Here is a 19,504-nt window from a genome sequence, read left to right as displayed (position 1 = left end):
TTGCATTGTAATGTCACTGTATATGTTGCATTGTAATGTTACTGTATATGTAGCATTGTAATGTTACTGTATATGCTGCATATATATATGTTGTACTGAGTACGCTGTATATGTTGTATGTATATATGTTGCATTTACTGTATATGTTGTATGTATATATGTTGTACTGAATATGTTGTATATATATATTGGACTGAATATATCGCATGTACTGTATATGTTGCATTGTAATGTTATTATAAATGTATTGATAATGTTACTGTTGATACTGTTACTTGGCATCTAATGCTGCTTTCAACTGCAGATCTTCAGGCCATGGCAATCACTGCTTTATCATGCCAGGCAAATCGCAGTAGACACGTCGAAAATACTCTCAGACATCCAACTTTAACATTATACAAGAAGACGATCCAGAATTTCAAGAAACTCCAGGCTCTGGATGGGAGTTTTGGAAATGCTTACACTACAGCTTTAATAACGCAGGTAAGAAAATCAGAAGTATTGTATACCTATGAATTTCATGATAGAGAACGGAATTTAAAAATATATTTAATCAATAGCAGTGGTCGCTACGAAACTATCTCGTACAAGCTCTAATAACTGTACTTTTATATTATTAATCGCATATCTTTTGAGAGTAATAGTTATAAAAGATTCTATCACAGTTTGATCTTTGGTGATAAATCATTGGGATGCTCTTAATACAAAATAACCTGGAATACCAAGTGTTTACTTTTGCTGCTTTTTCTTTCGTGTCATTTAAAACCAAAATTTGACACGAAAATACCATTATAGTCACACAATCATATACCAAATTTCATATTTCTAAATAAATGCAGTTTTGAGTTTATATGCATTTGAAAGTACAGACTGATTAGCTATCAACCCTTTGATGCTGGTACCAAATTTAGCATATATCTACATTTTAAATGATAATTCTGTGCACCAAATTTATCTATCTAACTCTTTTCGCTTTGTAGTTATCGTGTTCTTTTTGTATGGGCAGCCGAACAGACAGACTTCCACTGGATGGATTTCGATCAAATCTTCATTCAAATTACAAATTTGAAGTAGAAGCTATATACCAAATTCTTTCTAGTTCAAAGCGTTTTCAAGTTATCCCATTCACAGACAGGCAGACATAATTCCAAAAATATGTTTTTCCGGCTCAAAGAGAAATGAAATGTTTTGATTCGTCAAAACTCACGTTTGAAGTTTTTGAATATTTCAATATTTTCTATTTGTAGACTTAGTAGCGACTAAATAAAAATGCTATTTATTTCGATAACTTTACTTAGAAAATCCCATTATTATTTGAAAAACGCACTTAAGAGTATAAATAACACTATTAACAATCATTTATATCCGATTTGTAGCCACACGATAGAGTATCAAATCATTTTAATTCATTTATACTTGGAGGAAAGAGTAAGTGATATAAATTTCTGCAAAAGTCTCAACCCTAGTAGCACATAAATATTGTGCGATATTGTATGGTATTGATCTATATTCACAATATTGCTTAATATTGTAGAATATTGTTTAATGTTGTAGAATATTGTTTAATATTGTAGAATATAGTTTAATATCATATAATATTGAACAATATTGTGCGACCGGCTGTGCTACCTGGGAACATAGTAGTGTTTATATTCTGGGATTATTTTTATAATACAGAATAAATGTAGAAAAAGAAAAAAAAATTAAAACCTTCTACTAATGAGTATACGTAATCAAAGCAGACGTAACAACATACAAATCATAAAACACGATATCAGTTTCACATGTGAATATAAATTATATTTTAATTATCAATGCATTGTTTAAATAATTTCTTGATTAAATTTAATGCAATAATTGTAAATGCCTGGGTATGATAAGAATAATGCGAGAAAAACAGTGTTAATTTAAAATGTTAAACACACATTAATTAAACACTTTAATTACTAAATTTAACTCACTAAATTTAAACACTTTAAATTTAAAATGTTCCTAACTCACATTTTTTAATAATTGTTCAGATAATTGTTCCAGGTGATTAGAAAATGTTCCTAACACAATTTTTTTTAAAATTATTCAGATGATTGTTTCAAGTGATTAAGAAATGTTCCTAACACACATTTTTAATAATTATTTAGATAATTGTTCCAGGTGATTAGGAAATGTTCCTAACACACATTTTTTAATAATTATTCAGATAACTGTTCCAGGTGATTAGGAAATGTTCCTAACACACATTTTTTAATAATTATTCAGATAATTGTTCCAGGTGATTAGGAAATGTTCCTAACACACATTTTTTAATAATTATTCAGATAATTGTTCCAGGTGATTAGGAAATGTTCCTAACACACATTTTTTAATAATTATTCAGATAATTGTTCCAGGTGATTAGGAAATGTTCCTAACACACATTTTTTAATAATTATTCAGATAATTGTTCCAGGTGATTAGGAGAAACTATCTCGGTATATGATCCCAAAACCATCGTACCGTTCACTGGAATGGAATAAAATTTTGGTTCAAGGTATTTTGAGATATGAGCTCAAGAATAATATGAAAAAACAGCATTTAAAATTTAACAGTTACGGTTGAAGTAACAAAATTTCAAAATTTTTAAATGGCAACATAAACTTTTCTATTGGTGTTCCATAGATAAAAACCAATAAATAGCGTTGAAACGGTAGCTGTAGCACGAAAATCATCAGCGGTAGACAAACTAACAAGTAAAGAGAAAACAACCAATAGCAGCAGAGAATCAACAAGTAACAAAACATTTTATTGTGTTTCAAAACTTTTCTAGTTGTTCTAGTTCAACCACGACACTTTACTGGCGTCAGATGGTGCATAGAACTAAAATACGTACCATATTGAAAGGAATTTGTTGAACTTCCCGTCTCTGGTAGGCATACCACCTTTGTAACTGTTATTTTTCATATGATTCTTCAGCGCATATCTCAAAGTATCTTGAATCAAAATTTGATTCAGTTCTTATGATTCCTATGAGAGTCACGGTTTCATATATGGGGATACTTTTTTTTATAATCACCCAGTATATTAATAGCAGTTATTTTGTGGTGGAATTTTCCTTTCTTTTCTGTTATAGGCTCTCCTATCCAGTGGTCAAGAGCACAGTAAGGACTGGAAACTGAATGCAACAATTAAATACTTGATAAAAGAGCTGAACTCTTCTACCGTAGATTTCTTGGTGACATATTTAACTCTACCTATATTGAATGGTAAAAGTCTCATGGATATCTCATACGTAAATTGTTCTGCTAATCCCCGGAAGCACGGAGATGGTGAGAATTTTTTTTGATCATATGTGCTGCTTTTGTTATATTTAGAAAATTTGGAACAGCAAGACATCTATCTTTTCTTATTAAATACAAGTTATAAAGTCTAAAGAGTATCTCATATTTAAAGGCTTTTATCTAAGCAATTAAATACTTTACATTAATCATTTTAACGCTGGCATTATATAGTTTTATTTGATTGGTGATATCGAAACTATTTTAGCTATGGATTCATTATCAAGTAGATTACAGCTTGCCATACACTAGCTTCTAATAAGCTCTAATATATCTTAAGATTTTTTTGGAAAACATTAAAAATGAAAACGTTTCTTAACCATAATATATTACCTCTTTTTAGAATTTTTTTTTCTCTCATGGCCTTACTCTGAACATTTATAGATTTATTGAATGAATGTTTCATTTGTTAAATATAATTATTCAATGTTGCGACATTTTTTGGAATCACATTCACATTGTTTCTTACACTGATACTTTTGACTCGGGAGGCATCATTCTTTGTTACTTGTTTAATGGCGCAAGTACCATATTTGGTTATACTATGCCAAACAAACGGTAAAATCAGGGTAGATTATAAAAGGCATTCAGGAAGAATCATATTACTTTTTTAAAATCTAAAATTAGCAATAGTTTTTACATGAATTTACTCTTGTGCTAAACTTTTGTTGAGAATTTACAGTTTTATAGAGAAATAGGATATATATTTTTTTAAATTACAAAAATATATGTGGTGATAATATATTTAGTGCAATAAATTAAAGTTTTTAAATAAAAAGAATAATTTTATATTGATAAATACACTATTATCAAATTTTGAATTTTTTTTTGTTACTATTTACATGTTAAATATTTTATTAAATTTGGAAAACACAAAAGAATGCTATAAATCTATTGGATTTATAAGCATAAAAATATTCAATTCTATAATATTACGAAATAAGTTGCTCATAATAAATTTGGCACTTAAATGGGGATTGAAAATACTGGAAATCCTGGAAACAATTAGTGTAGAGATCACCTACCACTGTTAAATAACATGAGAGGATCGTGTAAGATAGGAATGCATTCCATTTCATTCCATTCTACGATCCAATCCGATACCCTGCCCGGTGGGCTTAGGAATAGGGATAGTACTTGATTATTACCTGAGGTTGAAGAGGAGGTTCAGTGTTAATAATTGAGTAGGAGTCTTTGGTCACTATACCATGGAATCAAATCCACTCCTGGAACGCTTGAATCAGATTTGATTTTCTGAAATATGAGAATATTAGTGTAGAGATCACCTACCACTATTAAATAACATGAGAGGATCGTGTAAGACAAGAAGGCGTTCCATTTCATTCCACTCCACAACCAAATCTGAACTCCTACTCAGCACTAGGCCATGGAATCAAATCCACTCCTGGAACGCTTGAATCAGATTTGATTTTCTGAAATATGAGAATATTAGTGTAGAGATCACCTACCACTGTTAAATAACATGCGAGATTCATGTAAGACAAGAAGGCGTTCCATTTCATTCCACTCCACAACCAAATCTGAACTCCTACTCAGCACTATAGCATGGAATCAAATCCACTCCTGGAACGCTTGAATCAGATTTGATTTTCTGAAATATGAGAATATTAGTGTAGAGATCACCTACCACTATTAAATAACATGAGAGGATCGTGTAAGACAAGAAGGCGTTCCATTTCATTCCACTCCACAACCAAATCTGAACTCCTACTCAGCACTATACCATGGAATCAAATCCACTCCTGGAACGCTTGAATCAGATTTGATTTTCTGAAATATGAGAATATTAGTGTAGAGATCACCTACCACTATTAAATAACATGAGAGGATCGTGTAAGACAAGAAGGCGTTCCATTTCATTCCACTCCACAACCAAATCTGAACTCCTACTCAGCACTAGACCATGGAATCAAATCCACTCCTGGAACGCTTGAATCAGATTTGATTTTCTGAAATATGAGAATATTAGTGTAGAGATCACCTACCACTGTTAAATAACATGCGAGATTCATGTAAGACAAGAAGGCGTTCCATTTCATTCCACTCCACAACCAAATCTGAACTCCTACTCAGCACTATACCATGGAATCAAATCCACTCCTGGAACGCTTGAATCAGATTTGATTTTCTGAAATATGAGAATATTAGTGTAGAGATCACCTACCACTGTTAAATAACATGCGAGATTCATGTAAGACAAGAAGGCGTTCCATTTCATTCCACTCCACAACCAAATCTGAACTCCTACTCAGCACTATACCATGGAATCAAATCCACTCCTGGAACGCTTGAATCAGATTTGATTTTCTGAAATATGAGAATATTAGTGTAGAGATCACCTACCACTGTTAAATAACATGCGAGATTCATGTAAGACAAGAAGGCGTTCCATTTCATTCCACTCCACAACCAAATCTGAACTCCTACTCAGTTTAAAGAAAAATGTATTCTCCAAAAAATATGCAGAGTAACAACCCTCTAAAGTAATACTATCAATAATAGTTCAAAGCATATAAAGAATATTTTCTTCATGATTCACTTTTTTACATTTCAATGTGTAAGCACAAAATTTTAAGAAAACTCCTTAAACATATAACGATTTTAAAGATTTTTTTTTAGTAAATTGGAAAGAGAGTAGGAAGGAAAAAAGGGAAACAATATAAAACTAAAAGGAAAATGTCAAATTATCCTATTTCTGTAAAAAAGTTTTAATAATTTTATGAATTTTCAAAAGAAAGTTATGACTGTTCAAAGAAATTCATAAAAATTTTATTAATGTGGTTTTTTAATAATCTTATGAATGCTCTTTAAAGAAATTCATAACAATGTTATAAATGTTGTTTCTTAATAATTTTAGGAATGCTTTTCAGAGGAAGTCATAATTATTTTATGAATGCTATTTTTTAAATAATTTTAGGAATGCTATTCAAAACTGAGGCAGGCCATATTCAGGAAAGATACAAGTTTGAACCTTGTCAAGTACAAAAATTAGATTGGCCAACTCGTTCGCCAGATATTAATCTATTAAAATTGTTTCTTTATGAATAATTTAGAATCTGTCTATCAACTTCATGAATAGATGCATGGAGATATACTAAAAGATTTAGCTTAATCAATTCAAGTTACAATGAAAGACAAAGGAAAATTCGAGCTCCTCAGACTATCATGTTCATGATGGTATAAAAGAATTTGATAAAGTTCATTGTTCCCATCTCAAACTATACTTTTATTAGTTTCGTTTCGAATAAGACGAAAACATTAAAAGAAGGATTTTTTTTTCAGCTACTACTGGAATTTTTTTCTCAACTTTTCACATGTACAAGTTTTTCATTTATTCATTTTACTTACTTTTTATTAATTAAAAATTATTTGATACAGAAAACACTATTATATTTTTAATTTCCCAATTGATATTTCCTAATCATCGGATCACACCGCGAGAGTTGTTATGGCACCTTTACGATGACAACGCCGGCGTCCTGGCATAGGGGTAGCGCGTCTTCCCCGTGATCTGGGCATCCTGGATTCGAGTCCCAGTTTGGGCATGGTTGCTCTTCCATTGTTCTATCTGTGAGATGTGTGAATGTTCCCTCCTGTAAAAAGGGGCTGTACAAGCGAATGAGTGATGCGTGAGTAGCAACGTCGTACTCTTGGCCCTAGTGCCATAAGAAACAACAACAAGAACATGATGACAACAAACATATTTCATATTACTTAAGACATCTATTATTTAACCTTATATTTATTTAACATATCTTAAATTTTAACACATTAAAAAGGGGTTGTGCAAGCGAATGAGTGATGCGTGAGTAGCAAAGTCGTACTCTTGGCCCTAGTTGGCGCTACTAGACAAACTGAGACGCTCCCCCACCGGCTTAAAATCGCTGTCTTCGTAACAGTGGGCTTGTCCATGGCAAGTGCCATAAGAAACAACAACAACATGATAACAAACATATTTCATATTCCTTAAGACATCTATTATTTAACTTTATATTTATTTAACACTAGCCACCTTTGGCGACCAGCCGGTTCGCCAATCTTAATGTTCGTTTAAATTTTAATAATTAAATAGGTTTAACCGGAGTTTAACCCCCTTCTTCGCCAAGTTGCGATAACGCACCAAAGCTGGCAATCTTTATTATGCACTATAATTGAACATCTGCTTCTTTGCTTTTGAACATTTCGCAAGGCCGTTGTTTGCGATTTTTAAAAATTTCGCCAAGCAGGGGATAAAACTCCGGTCGTACCATTAAACATTTTACGCAATTCCAACTTTAATAGATTCTTCAGCAAAATATTTTAAAGCTTCAAATTTTGATAGTCATATAATTCACTCATAATATTATAAAGGCCTTCAGTTATAGCGTGATATATATCTCTCTAATTTTCTGTTACCCCTCGTAGAAATTATGCTTTAAATTACAGTGTAAATGATTAATCTGCAATTAATAGAATAATATTTTTTACTGAAACAAAGCATTTTTTTTAATAATATGATTACTGATAATAGAGTCACTGAGCGTTTAAACTTTATGGTCACTAAAGAATATCTTTCTTAATTTATGTAATATCTCAAGAATTTCTCAACAAAAATTTCTCAGATTCATCATGAAGAGATCGATTCATTAACAATGTTTAATTTTAAATGCATCAAACACTAAAAAAATAAAATGAATCGTTTAAAATAATCGGTCGAAAACAGGTTTTAAAAAAATCTACTTAAAAAACGATGTACTTAAAACTATAAGCATATAAAAAAATATATATAACTAACATAAATACATTTTACTTACAAAAGCATGCAACTAACCTAAAAATAATTTAAATCGTCCGTTGGTTGTCATGCCAACAATCAGAACAATGCGCATGCGTGGATTTTCTTCGCCAGTTACGTCAACGCAAATGCGTAAATTTTTCTACGCCAGTTGGGGTAACGCTATGCAGATTAGACATTTTTAATTTCCTTTATTCTGTGTTATTTTAATTCAAAAGTACTTCAGAATGAATCTGAAACATGGATTAATTAACAATGTTTAATTTAAAATGCATAAAACATTAAGAAAATAAACAGAATAGTTTGAAATAATCCGTCGAAAAATGTTAACCCTAGCCTAATTACTGTTGGGAGAAAAAAACAACTGATGCCTGACTTATTTGGCGATGGGGAAAATGGAAGATTTTTTTGGCGGAAAAATTGGCGTTGGGAAAAATGGAAGATTTTTTTTGGCGGGAAAGTTAGTTTTTAACTAATAATTAAAATTCTAATTAAAATTTCAAAAAAAGGGACCCCAGGTGCACATTCCCGACCTCTAAGGTATACATGTACCAAATTTGATAGCTGTATGTCAAATGACCTGGCCTGTAGAGCGCCAACACACACACACACACACACACACACACACACACATTGAGCTTTATTATAAGTATAGATATCTTATATTTTAACTCATCTCAAGATCCATTAAAAAATTCCTAAGATCTATAAAATGAGCTTTTGTACATATACATATTATTCACTTTTCATTAGTTAAAAATTATTTGGAAAAGCGTGTACCATTAAAATCTTAATTTCCAAATTGATGCTTGATAATAATTAGAGCATGTCACAAAAGTAGCTAAGGATCATGTAAAATGATAACAAACAATATTATTGACACATCTTAAAAGCTATATATATATTTTTTAAATTTGAATTTGATATGATCTATATGAGTTAGTTGTGATATGATCTATAAAATGAGTTAGTTTACTATATTTGAGAATAACTTATTTAAAATATTTTTTTCATTGCAGATCCTGTCTCAGAAATCAATGATTATTTAGGACCAAAAATACGAGTACAGTATTCCCTGTACATAGGAGACGATAAAGACGTCGTTCACACTATTTCCCTTCGAGTACCAGAAAATTACACTGCTTCCGAAGTTATGGAACTAGCTGAAGTGGAAGACCCAAAATACAAGTGATTTGCTTCTGCCAAATTTGCATTTTTTTTTGTATTCAGAAAAAAATTATTACTTTTTTTTATTATTTTAGACGATTTCCTGGATTTGCCAATTCCAAAAAGTTAGCAGAAAATTTCCTTTTCAATGAAATATCTTGAATTCATAGGAACAAGGGCATTCCTATGAGTATATTTAATGATAAGTGAATCAAGTGATCTCAATATAGGAGTTTGGAACATTCTAAAAAATGAAATTCATTTTCGAAATGATGGAGAAAAATTTAAATAAGAAGCCAAAATATGTAACTTTAATAAAGGATAGATATAACATTTTGAACATCGTATTTGAAATGTTCTTCTTTGATTAGATTTCTCCCATACCATATTACATTTAGAGAGCCCCTTGGAATTAGAGATATAATAATTTTTAAATCTGATTTTTTTATTCAACGATTTATTTTTGAACCTTTATTTTGTTTATTACCCACTTTTCGCTTTAATGCACTTTTAAAATGTTTAGCGCATCATTTAATAGCAAATATAATGAAGTTACCATAATTTTGTTCGGATTTTAACCGGTTTGGAAAAGTTTGTTAGAAATGTAAAATCCTCGACTAAGTTCGAAAATTGGCCATCTAGATCAAAGCGATGGAAATGGTAGGGGGAGGAAATATTCATTTCTCTATAACGTTTTTGATAATGAAGATAGAAAAATAAACACAATTAGAAAAATTAGTACTTTTTCTAGACAAGCAATTTCTGCGTTTAATATTTTTGGATAACTGCACTATCTTAGAGTTTAGGAGTTGAAAAGTGATTTTCAAGTCCTAATTCTGTCTGTTTATAACTTCAACAATTTATGTTGCCAGATTGTAACTTAGATGTGAAGGAATCTACCTTTGCCTTCCAGCTTGCCAAGTCGAAATTTTTTTTTTTTAATTGTTGGAACTTTATCATTTAGTTAAATCTGAAGCTTTAACTCCCTCCAAATTAATTTCTTTAGGCATTCATAGACTGACTATGTGTAGTTCTTTTAAAAATATTTCTGCGTTTCTCAATAAGAGTTTTTTTTTTAATTTTCTTTCCTAACCACTAGATATTAAGTCTATTTTATCTCATCATATATTTATTTTTATTTGCCTGTTTTCTGATAAATGCGACTGAGCTACTTTTTGTAAAAAGTTTAAACATATAAAATAAAAAGATTTATAATACATCACATTTCACAACACTTAGTGATCCTTGTACTAAAATAAAAGAAAACGCCTTAATATCTTGCTAAGTAACTTCGAGTTTGGGCTTGAGTTTTTTTTGTGTAAATAGTTTGTTCTCACTTTATATGTCATAGAATGCTCATCAAAATAAAAATAAAGCTGCGGTGTATAAATGAAAAAAATCACATTCTCATTATTTGTTAATAATGGATTCTCTAAATATTTCACAGTACTAAATTTGCCTGCAGGTTCGAATGGAAAATGATCTCAGGAAAGATGTATGTATACGAACTAGCGAGCGTCACGAACGACCCTGAGGCTGGGAAATTCTGGCTGCTGTATGTGGGTGCTCCTAATAGTACTGAGACTTTAACTCATTTAACAAAGGGTAAGACATTTTAATACTCAAATAAGCCGCATTGTCGTCCTTATGCTTAATTGTCTGTTGCAACAAATTTATTTTGAGCTATCAGAATATTCGGAACACTATTGAGTCATTTAAAATTTAATGTTAACATCTTAATACTAATTTATAATGCAAATTCAATGCAGTTTCTTTATGCATTACATTTCTTGTTACGCTATAAGATTTGTTCATACTCTTAAGAATAATTGATTCTTACTTATATCTATATTATTCCGAAGGACATTTTTCATTTTTTTCTCAAATGTTGTCTATTCTGAAATATTGATAAAATAAACATGTGAATATTGTTTTTATCCAAAAAAAAGGGAAGAGAAGCTATAAAACTGCTAAAATGAAATTGCATTATAACTACATTAAAAAAATTTCGACATGACAAATAAGTAACTATAATGGCAAAAATAAAGCAAAATTGAAAATTAAACTGTTGATAATTCCACACGTTTGTCATCGACTCATTCAAATGGCGAAATGTTTTTCTATTATCTCAAAAAATCTACTTATAAACTCTATATTCACAAGAATAATCTTATGCTTAACAAAAGATTTCAACAGAAAATTTTTATATCCCGTAATACTTTTCTTAAGTATGAGAGTGCGGTAAAAATCCATATACAGAATGCCAATGTCGAATGTCAGCTCAACGCATTCTAATTGATTGCCCACAATTTGTTTCACAACGTTTCCGGTGCTTTCAGTCTTCCTGTATCATTTTTGGCATCCACATCTCTTTACTTTCTTAAAAAGGATTGGTTTTTAACAATTGATCTTATTAAAATTAGTTCTATTTTAAAGTTTTCTTACAGCGTTTAACCGTATGCCCTAAACGTTAGCAAGTCAAGACAAATTATAAGATTTTATCTAAAAAATTATAAAATAAAATTTTAGTTCATACCATACGTTTGGCGCAGCATAATCAAGATTGGTTTCTGGCACTAATCCACTAAATCTAACAGTAAAAATAAATCTCTGGAACTGGAAAAACTGAGGTCATTATATGACAATCCTTACAGCTAATGCAAGCGAATTACCCAATGTTTTATGATGTGGCGTCATGCATCCACCCCCCAATACCTTCATAATACTTACTTACAAACACATTTCAGGAAACAACAGAATTCTGAAATTGGGACATAATGACTAAATCAATCGAGCAAAATGAAACAACCTTATCATATAATTATGCATCCAAGCATTAAAAGCAATAAGGAACATCAATGAACAATTCGCCCAGCCACAATTATTTGCCTGATTTCTCTCCTTTCTTATTTCATGTAAAGTCTCATTGCTTTTTTCTTTCTTCCATTTTGAAGATAAATCATAGAAACAATACTTCGTAATTCATTCTTTATGAAGAAATCTTATGATAAAGTTTGGTAATCAAAACCACTAGACCATTCTCGCTCAATTGTATACCATATGGAAGCTCATGACCCTTAGATACATCTTGGTGAATTACCTTCCTTCCACCAGCTTTCATTTTCAGAAGAAATCGAAAAAACAAAACTTCTTTGTACAACTATAGAAAGTACAACTTCCTTCAGGAAGTATAACTTCCCTGTACGAACTACCCTTAGAGAAAATGAGGCAACGGAATTCGTCGGACCCAACCACTGTACGGAATTTAAAAACTTTTACTTCATATGAGCGCTCATGATCCCACGATACGTCATCGAAGATGTTCTACTCCAGTGTTCACCATTTCGGTAGATTTTGCAAAATTGCCATTTTGGTTGATTTTGCGCAACCCTCAACATCAATAATTGAAATGATTTCTCAGAATTTTTCTGTCAATTTGGCGATTTTGCGTCTTTGAAGTAGAGCTAATCAATTACAACGACAAAGGTACAGTAGTATTTGTAAAATCTGCTATTATTGTGCAGATTTTACAAATACTACTGTATCTTTTTTTTATCATACAGTTATCTGGATAAGATGTAATTAATCAAGGTTGGCTGACGTGACTGAAATAATCTTATTAACGAATCGTCTTCGGCGACCATACTGATTACCTTCATGTCGTCGTAATTTAATGAAATATATCTCGCAATAAAAGAAAGTACTCTTTAAAATTGTGGCTAAGGTAAAGCTAATAAAGATATCCTAAAAGTAGAGTATTCTGATTGATTGGCTACCCTTGCAAAATGGGTACTCATTTGACGATGAGAATTGGCGAAAACGGTCCTGTTGTTAAATATTGGGTTTTTGTTAAAGCATTGCAATATCGCTCTAAAATGGATAAGGAAGGACATATGACAATAGCTAGTATATTGAGAAGTGCTGAGCTTCGGTACGAAATTGAAATTGAAAAAATAGGTAAATTACATATGTTATTGATGATTGTGCCTAGCGTACTCAGGTAAGGATTTTTCAATGAAATAATGCTTTCGAAACTTCTTTCGAAAATGGAAAATGGTTAAGATAAAAGTCCCATTGATTTGATATGAATTTTAGGACTCAATGGTAACATTAATGTATTATGAAGTAAAAAAAAAAAAAAAAAAATGGAGAAATTGGTACAATATTTGTACTTGGGGGTTTATTCGTAGATTTTGCCAAGCTCTTTTAAAGTGTAGATGAAGTTCAAACGTATGATCGCCAATGACAGCTAGTTCTCCATAATTAATCAAATTAAAATTTATTTCATTATTTGAAATTGATAGAAAGATTATATTTCAAATCCTATAAGTGACGATGAAGGATCACGCCTTGATTTCAACTCTTTAAAGAGTTGAAACTTTCGTATGTTTTGTTTTTTACAAAAGAGCGAGGATTCTAAGAAATATTACTTTTTTTCAGGTCCAGATGAAATTATAATGGGTGATGAAGAGCATCTTGTTTTGTGGTATAAAACAGCAACTATTTGATTTGTGGACATTACGAATGATGTAAAACGCTGTAGTTAATATTTTACGACTGCAAAAAAATATTTGTTTTAATTGTTACATAATTAATGACTGATTATGATCATGAAAATTTGTAATTTGTGTAACAAATATTATTACATACATTTTAGGAAATTTTTTAATCATTAAAAATATTATATCATACAAATTATTAATTAATAGGATATTTTTTCGATACAAAATACTGCTTTACGATTGACATACAGTTTAAGAATCATCCGGGATTGTTAAATGTTGATCAATGAAATGTCAAGAAATATGGAAAGAAACTGGAAAATTCTGCTCATATAAAATTCGTTTTATCATGTATAAAATTATATTCTTTGGGGCATAATGCATTTTAAGATGAAAAGCTGTTACATAATTGTTTTGTTATGTTTCTATAAAAAATAAGTAAAGCAGCATTTAAATGAATCTATAAAGGCAGAACCGTATATATTTGATGTTTCCTAGTTACATCATTATTATATCGCATAAAAAAGCAGTATCCTTGTACAAAATGCTGATTCAGTAAATAATATATACGTTATCAATTTCCGACCGTAAAATACAATAATGCAATAGAGTTATTGAAATCAAAAAGGGATTATTCAAAAGGAAAATTGTTGAAATCAAAAAGGGAAAATTTTGAATTCGAATTTTTGACGATTGCAATGTTTTTTTATACTTCGTATACGATGAAATAAACAAACTGTTTAGATTTACTCATACGTAAATGAATCAACTGATTATCGTACTGCGGCTTTAGAGAAGCACACAAGGGTTATTTAGGGAGGGCTTTATATAATTTTAAAAAGTAGTCAGATTAGTACCCTAGTAACGGGCAAATATTGAACAATCTTTACAATATCATTAAATATTGAATAATATCATATAATATTGTAAAGTATTGTGCAACTAAAAATGCTATCCGAGTAGATGCCAGACGATTACAATATTTCACCTTTTGAAGTTTTTCTTTGAAGACAACTAGGGGAACATTTGGCCTGGATTGATTTATTTTAGATCAGACTTTTTCTAACGATGCTTCTTAGCCAGAGTAATCATCATTTTTTTAACTTGTCGTTCTCCACATCCGAAGTGGAAATTTTGCTATGAGAGACCTGTAGCCCTCTGAAATATAGAGTACTACTATGTAGAGAATCGTGACTCCCAAAAAATAAAATATATAAAATAATACAAATACAGTTTTGTGTTATTTTATAAATGCAGTATAAATAATACAAATGCAGTTTCAATTCATATAACTGAATTGTTTATATGAATATAAAATTGCCTACAAACTCTAACTATGATTATATGAATACAAAGTAACAGCACTTACAAATAGTACCATGTAAACGACATTCAATTAGAAATAGCAAGCCCAATTAAGTACAGCAGAAAATATAAAGAAAAATTGAATTCAGTTACATTAAAAAAATTCATTACTTTTTAAAAAGTATACAGTATGATATAATACATGATATAGAATAATTGATATTATGTAATACGTCATATAATACAAGGCAATCCAAAAGACTAGAATTTCAAATGTGAATTATCACAACAGAAACAGAACCAAATCTGTAGTGTACGTAAGATATTATAATTACAAAATTTGATTGGATGCTTAGGAGTATATGCAATACAAAAGCACTATTAAACAAAACAAGAAAATATATTAAATTTTTACGAGAAAAACAATAGCAAGTAATATCAAGTATCCTTTCCAGTCAAGCAAGTAACAGCAGCATTAGTCATAACAGAACTAGACTAAAATCTAACAAACACTGTAATTCACATTTTATTTGTTATACATAAATTAAATAAATGGAAAAGCTAAAAACAATCAAGATATTCCCTAAAAAGGATAAATGAACAACACAAATTGATTTAATTTCATGACTTAATTGCTTCACATTAGATAACAACCTTCATGATTTTTAAACAACGAAAAAACATTTCTGCGAGTTCATAAAAACGGAACATTTTTAATTCGTTTGTTAAAATAAACATTTAGAATGTAATAAATAATTAAAAAAAGACATAAAATTTATCGTGTTAAGTAAAAAAAGTTTTTCAAAAGATAAATACAGTTATACGGAAATTTTAAGTGAGAAAGAGAAAAATTTTCTTAATAACAAAAAATACACTTCATTTAAAACTTAATGAAATGTTGAACGATTTGCTAATATTTTCATTAAAACAACATAATGAAATGAGATATCCATCAAGACAACAAATATAGATTCGTTTGACTATTACAACTATTAGTCTATTATTATTCCTTATGCTTCTACTATTATTCTTTAGGCTTATTCTTTAGACTATTATTCTTTAGGCTTCATGATAGAGGCAAATGAGTAGCTTTCATAGGTCCGAGTGCCTGGGGTACCGAAGTTGGAAAACTGACTTAGCCCCGAATGCCTGCAGGTCTAAGTTAAGCAAACTGGAACGGTCTTCACGCCTTGGGTGACCCTGCCAGGAGAATACTCTCCTGACGTGCTTCGCCCATTCCGTCCAGGAACTCCCCCTCACTGACTACTAAAGCATATACTATAAGGCGGCTGCAGGACTTGAGAAGGAGAGTGCACACAGAGACTCCTGAAGGAGCTACTGATATTTTGATTAGAAATCCTGACAACTCCTTATTGCAATCTATAAGGTCCTTCAATATATCGACACGTTCATTGAACTTGTCGATATATTGAAAGCCGATATATGGAAGTCGATAGTGGGAAATTTGGATTTTAACGGACAGTCCTGTCTCTATACACCACCTTTCTCATTGGATGAAATTGAGAGATAAGACTAGCATGAATATCTTAGACCTTATTGCCAGGTTCTCCGCTGAACACTCTATACACTTTCAATAGGTCCCCTCACATGTTGATTTTAATGGTAATGAGCTAGCCGATAACTTACCTAAGACAGTCTCAACTGACATATTTCATGGTGATCCAAAATTAACCAATTTTGAAATCTCTTCTATCAAAAAGATGGAGTCGTGCGCACTTTGAAGGGTCGCACCTGCTAACCCTTGTTACTTTAGTAAAAGTCCTGGTTGGTGTCACCGTCTGGATGTCTTTAGAAAACAGCAAATAGCTCTATCTCTCTCCGGAAGATCTTTGCTGAATGTCCTTGGTGCATGGCAGATCAAACCTCCCCTAATCATATTCTTAAATGTTTAAATTTTACTATTTTTGAGGTTTTAAAGGGTCAGCTTTTGTTTTTAGACTTTTTAGAGATCTTTCGTTTCATGGGATCAGAAATAACAATAACAACAACACTTCTCTTTACTCGAGTATTCGAAATAAAACGTATTTAATTATAAAATAAAAATTAATTTGAATTAAAGAATACCTATAAATAAAGCTTTGTCGAAAAGCACAGAATCTGCAAATAACATTATTCAAAACAGAATTTAAATAAAATTGATACCATTTGGATGATATCCAGTTCATATTTGTAAGAACTAACGAACTTCTAAACTTTATTTTCATAATTTGTGCTTAAATTTTTTCAAGATACATCTGAGTCTGTTTTAATTCGTTTAATTAATAGAACAATCTTATCTAGAAATAAGCAAAGTATCAATTAGAATAGTTTCCCGTATCTAGATATAATTCATTTTATTTGTATATCATTCAAATACCAAATAATTATTTCTCCGTGTTCTATAACATAGGCTGAATAAAATAAGGATTATGTTCATAATTATTTTAATTAAAAATTTTAAAATATTTAATTTATTAATTTTTAATAAGCATTTTTTGAAGTATTACTAAATTTGATTAACGCTATTAATAAAAATAATAATGAAAAACATTGAATAAAATACTACTTTTTAACATGCAAATTTCAATGTACAATCTTGTTCAATGTACAGTTAATTACCTTGTACTTCCTAAAATTCAAAATTATTCTCAATTTTAATATAAATATATAGCATGAATACATTTTAAGCTAGATTCTTGTATCTAGTCATCGTTATTCTTGTTTGGGGCAACCTTCGCATTGTGCTGTACGATTACCATATTACATACGATTACCATGCTGCACGATTATGTTACACCATATTACACATTTCACAAACACACATTAAAAAACTTATTTGATAATAAACATATTTTACACACAAAAAATTCTAAAATCCTTAATAAAAGTGAAAGTGAAAACTCTGTCCAAATAAAGGAAATTCTATCTTAATGTGAACAATGATCAAATTTATTATTTGAAACAATAAAATCGGTTTCACTTTCATTAGAATCCTAAAATGCATTGCCACAAATTATATTTTTAATTAATTTTAAAACATATTTTAAAAGTAAAGAAAAAATATCCCGAAAATATAGTTTGTGTCACTGAACAACTAAACTTTTGGACTTTAAAGTGGTTGAAAGGTGATCAATCAATTTTTTTTTTCGATTTATCAAAATAATGAATCCCGATGCCTACTATTTTTTAATTAATTAAAGATTTAAAAAATTCGTTTCTTAATGATTAAGTATTGTCTAATAAATAACTAAGCACAAAATCTTATAGCTGTTTGTCCAACTTTACTATGAGGATAGCGGTGGTCTGGTGGTAAGGTCTCGGCTTCGGAGCCGAAGGGTTTCAAGTTCGTGACCCGATTCCACCGAAGAACCGTCGTGTAATGGGGTCTGTTGCATGTTAAATCCGTCATGACCAAACGTCTTCCCGCTGGTGAGGTGTAATGTGCAGAGGAGGGTGCCAGCTCAGGTGTCGTCCTCGTCATCTGACAGCGGTTCAAAATGACGAGGTCCGTCCCAAAATAGCCATAATGTTGATTTAAAACGGGGCGTTAATATAACTAAACTGAACCTAAAAAAACCAACTATACTATGAAATAATTTTTCTGCGTGCAGTTTATTGAAAATACATCAGATTAAAAGTATATCTATATCAAAATGCTTAAGGTATCCAACTAGGTTGTAAAGATGTGTTTTCCAGAAAAATTAAAAAAATTTTTAGGCTCTTAAAATAAAGTCCAAACTTCGCGGATTCTAAAACAGACTTTGTTTTTAATATATGTAAGATAGAACTAACAATACAGTAGTTTCAATAATACACGAGAAATAAAAATGAAATTGTCAAAAGTGGTAATTTTAACCGAAAACGAGTGTTTTATTTTATTTTTAAAATAAAATTCACCGAAATAATATTTTATATTAACTCTCTACCTATTCAGCCGTAGTTTGCTTATTTCTGGCATTTCTGTTAATAAAGCGTGGAAACTACATTTGTTTTCAACGCATTTGGATGTACTAAATTATAAGTAAAATATCAAAATGCATTTTCTGAAGAATGAATATTTCATTGTGATTTATTCAAGGAAAAATGATAACTCAAAATCGATTTAATAAAATTTCAAAAAATTTGGAATGAATGTATCTACTACCTTTGATAGACCGTGGATTTTAAGATAGCTTCATTCAGACATGTTTTACAGACATTTTAAGTTCAAAGCGTATACAAATTTTGACAAAAATTCATTAACAGCAATTTCAAATGATCATAATTTTTTTATTTATTAAAATAATTTTTATCTTGTGCTCTATTACATTTTATGTAGTTTGTGGTAGTTACATTTTATGTAGTTATGGGTGAAATAAAAATTAAATATTTCCATTAGTTTTTAACTTACTCTTTTTCCTAACATTGAAAATTTTACACAATTT

The 19,504-nt window shown here is 30.4% G+C and overlaps 1 protein-coding gene across 1 annotated transcript in view; it reads left to right on the top strand.

The window, feature by feature from the left end:
- The window catches only part of LOC129976578 (uncharacterized protein CG3556-like), a 38,821-nt gene extending 23,877 nt beyond the window's left edge, over positions 1 to 14,944 (top strand). Inside the window, exons 7-11 of the mRNA XM_056090217.1 lie at positions 305 to 483; positions 3,107 to 3,302; positions 9,126 to 9,294; positions 10,739 to 10,878; positions 13,714 to 14,944. Coding sequence (XP_055946192.1) covers positions 305 to 483; positions 3,107 to 3,302; positions 9,126 to 9,294; positions 10,739 to 10,878; positions 13,714 to 13,781 — 752 coding nt within the window. The 3' untranslated portion in view covers positions 13,782 to 14,944. The remainder of the gene's footprint in view (positions 1 to 304; positions 484 to 3,106; positions 3,303 to 9,125; positions 9,295 to 10,738; positions 10,879 to 13,713) is intronic.
- The last annotated feature ends 4,560 nt before the right edge of the window (positions 14,945 to 19,504 follow it).

This window comes from Argiope bruennichi, chromosome 1 (genome assembly GCF_947563725.1).
Source record: "Argiope bruennichi chromosome 1, qqArgBrue1.1, whole genome shotgun sequence".
Lineage (NCBI taxonomy): Eukaryota > Metazoa > Arthropoda > Arachnida > Araneae > Araneidae > Argiope > Argiope bruennichi.
Note: the sequence above shows the minus strand (reverse complement) of the source record. Positions and strands in the feature narration are given on the sequence as shown.